The sequence below is a fragment of the Silene latifolia genome, chromosome Y, assembly GCF_048544455.1.
Source record: "Silene latifolia isolate original U9 population chromosome Y, ASM4854445v1, whole genome shotgun sequence".
In the NCBI taxonomy this organism is placed as follows: Eukaryota; Viridiplantae; Streptophyta; class Magnoliopsida; order Caryophyllales; family Caryophyllaceae; genus Silene; species Silene latifolia.
The window spans coordinates 423,343,936-423,345,678 of record NC_133538.1 but is presented as its reverse complement, the minus strand read 5'-3'; the positions used below and the strand labels follow the sequence as shown (position 1 = coordinate 423,345,678).

The following is a 1,743-nucleotide window of genomic DNA, read 5'->3' as shown; positions in this document are numbered from 1 at the left end:
GGAACACTCACGTTTTACATTCTATAAGTGTTACATTCATTCGTCTTAAGAAAAAAAGTCCAACATCTATCAAATAAAATAAAAAGTCCCTAATCATTCAATAAGGCAAATGTCCAACATCTCAAATAAAATAAAAATCCCGAATTTTTCAATAAGGCAAATGTCCAACATCTATCAAATAAAATAAAAATTCCGAATTTTTCAATAAGGCAAATGTCCAACATCTATCAAATAAAATAAAAATCCCGAATTTTTCAATAAGGCAAATGTCGAATGCTTTAAATATTCTTTAAAAAAAATTACTCTACTCATTGTCGGTTGTCCTTCGGTCACAATTCCTGCTGTCGTGGTTCACCATCTCCCCACAAGCCCTGCATTTTCTTAGCGCTTTCTTGTTCACTTCCCCAGCTCGTTCTCTTTGTGAGATCAGCCTTTTTCCCGAGCCTTTGTTTTTGCACTGCCTTGGAGGCAAAACCTTAATCTCACTAGAGATGCTTGTTCCTAAAAGTATTTCAATTTCAGCATTCTTATCCTTTACCTTTGAAATACCAGTATTGCCACTTTCATCAGGGGCATTTTTTACCCTTTCCTTGAACTTACGCAAAATCCCAAGCAACTCATCACAATGGCCAGCACTCTGTTCAATGAGTGCCACACAAGTAAACAACTCTGACCATAACTCACCAACTTTGTTTTTCTGTACATCCATTGATGTACAATCAGCAAGCAACTGGCCATTAGGGCCGGCGATTGGTTGGCAGATTACTAGTTTGCTCCACCGACTAAGCAAGTAGTCACTTGGAACTTTCTGAATTCCCCGATCTTTAAAGACACACAGAGCATGTCGACAGAGTAATCCATGTCTTTCAAATTTCTTGCAAGTGCGTACCACTGAAACATCATCCTTCTTAAAACCAACCTTATACGTTTTGTTTCGAACTTGATCTATGATATTTGTGTATAGAATTGGATATGTTTTATCTTTTTCTTTATCCCCAACACCACATGAATAGCAAGCTGCTTCGACTTCCTTTTGAAACTCGCCGAAAATTATTGGAGTGTAGATTTCTGATGCATGCTTTTCTAGGGCTAATGGAGTCGACAACTGGGGGAAGGAGTTTTTTGATTGTGCAACGGTTTTCGAATGGGTCCATCTTTGTGCATCCATCGCACTCTCAAATCTCATCCAAAACTTAACTAGGGTTAAATTAGGATTAGTGAAGTTGCTGAAAAAGTGATTTTCTGACTCTGACCTGGAGGTCGTTCTCATCAAACCTCCTAAAAATAGGTCGCGAAAGTAAGCTGGAACCCACATATTTCTAATGTTGTACTTCTCCTTAAGCCACTCGTTATCCGACAACCCATGAGATTCAACTAGTGTTGTTCACCTTTCCTCAAATTCAAGCGGCTCCACATCTTTGCTCCAAACACATCGGTTTATCTTCTTCAGAAACTCAGTATCTTTACATATTACAGGCCCTACCTTCTCATGCAACTTTTTCAGTATGTGCCACAAGCAATATCTGTGTTGCACCTTGTCTTTCCATGCTAATTTCATTCCTTCTTCTATCCCCGCATCTTCATCAGTTATCATACAAACTTGATGACGACCCCCCATAGCCTCTACGAATTTCGTAAATAGCCAAGCAAAGGAATCCTTGCTCTCATTAATAATTAGTCAGCCCCAAAGGTCACGTATCTCTTATGATTATCCACCCCCGTGAAAGGGCCAAATATCATCCT

At 39.0% G+C, this 1,743-nt stretch overlaps 1 protein-coding gene across 1 annotated transcript; it reads right to left on the bottom strand.

The window, feature by feature from the left end:
- Positions 1 to 304: 304 nt before the first annotated feature.
- On the bottom strand, positions 305 to 1,315 carry LOC141632474 (protein FAR-RED ELONGATED HYPOCOTYL 3-like). The gene has a single exon (XM_074445021.1). It carries the CDS (start codon positions 1,313 to 1,315, stop codon positions 305 to 307), a length of 1,011 nt encoding a protein of 336 aa, XP_074301122.1.
- Between the last annotated feature and the right edge of the window lie 428 nt (positions 1,316 to 1,743).

Coding starts and splice junctions, on each gene's coding strand:
- LOC141632474 (XM_074445021.1), bottom strand. CDS start 1,315: ATGTGGGTTCCAGCTTACTTTCGCGACCTATTTTTAGGAGGTTTGATG.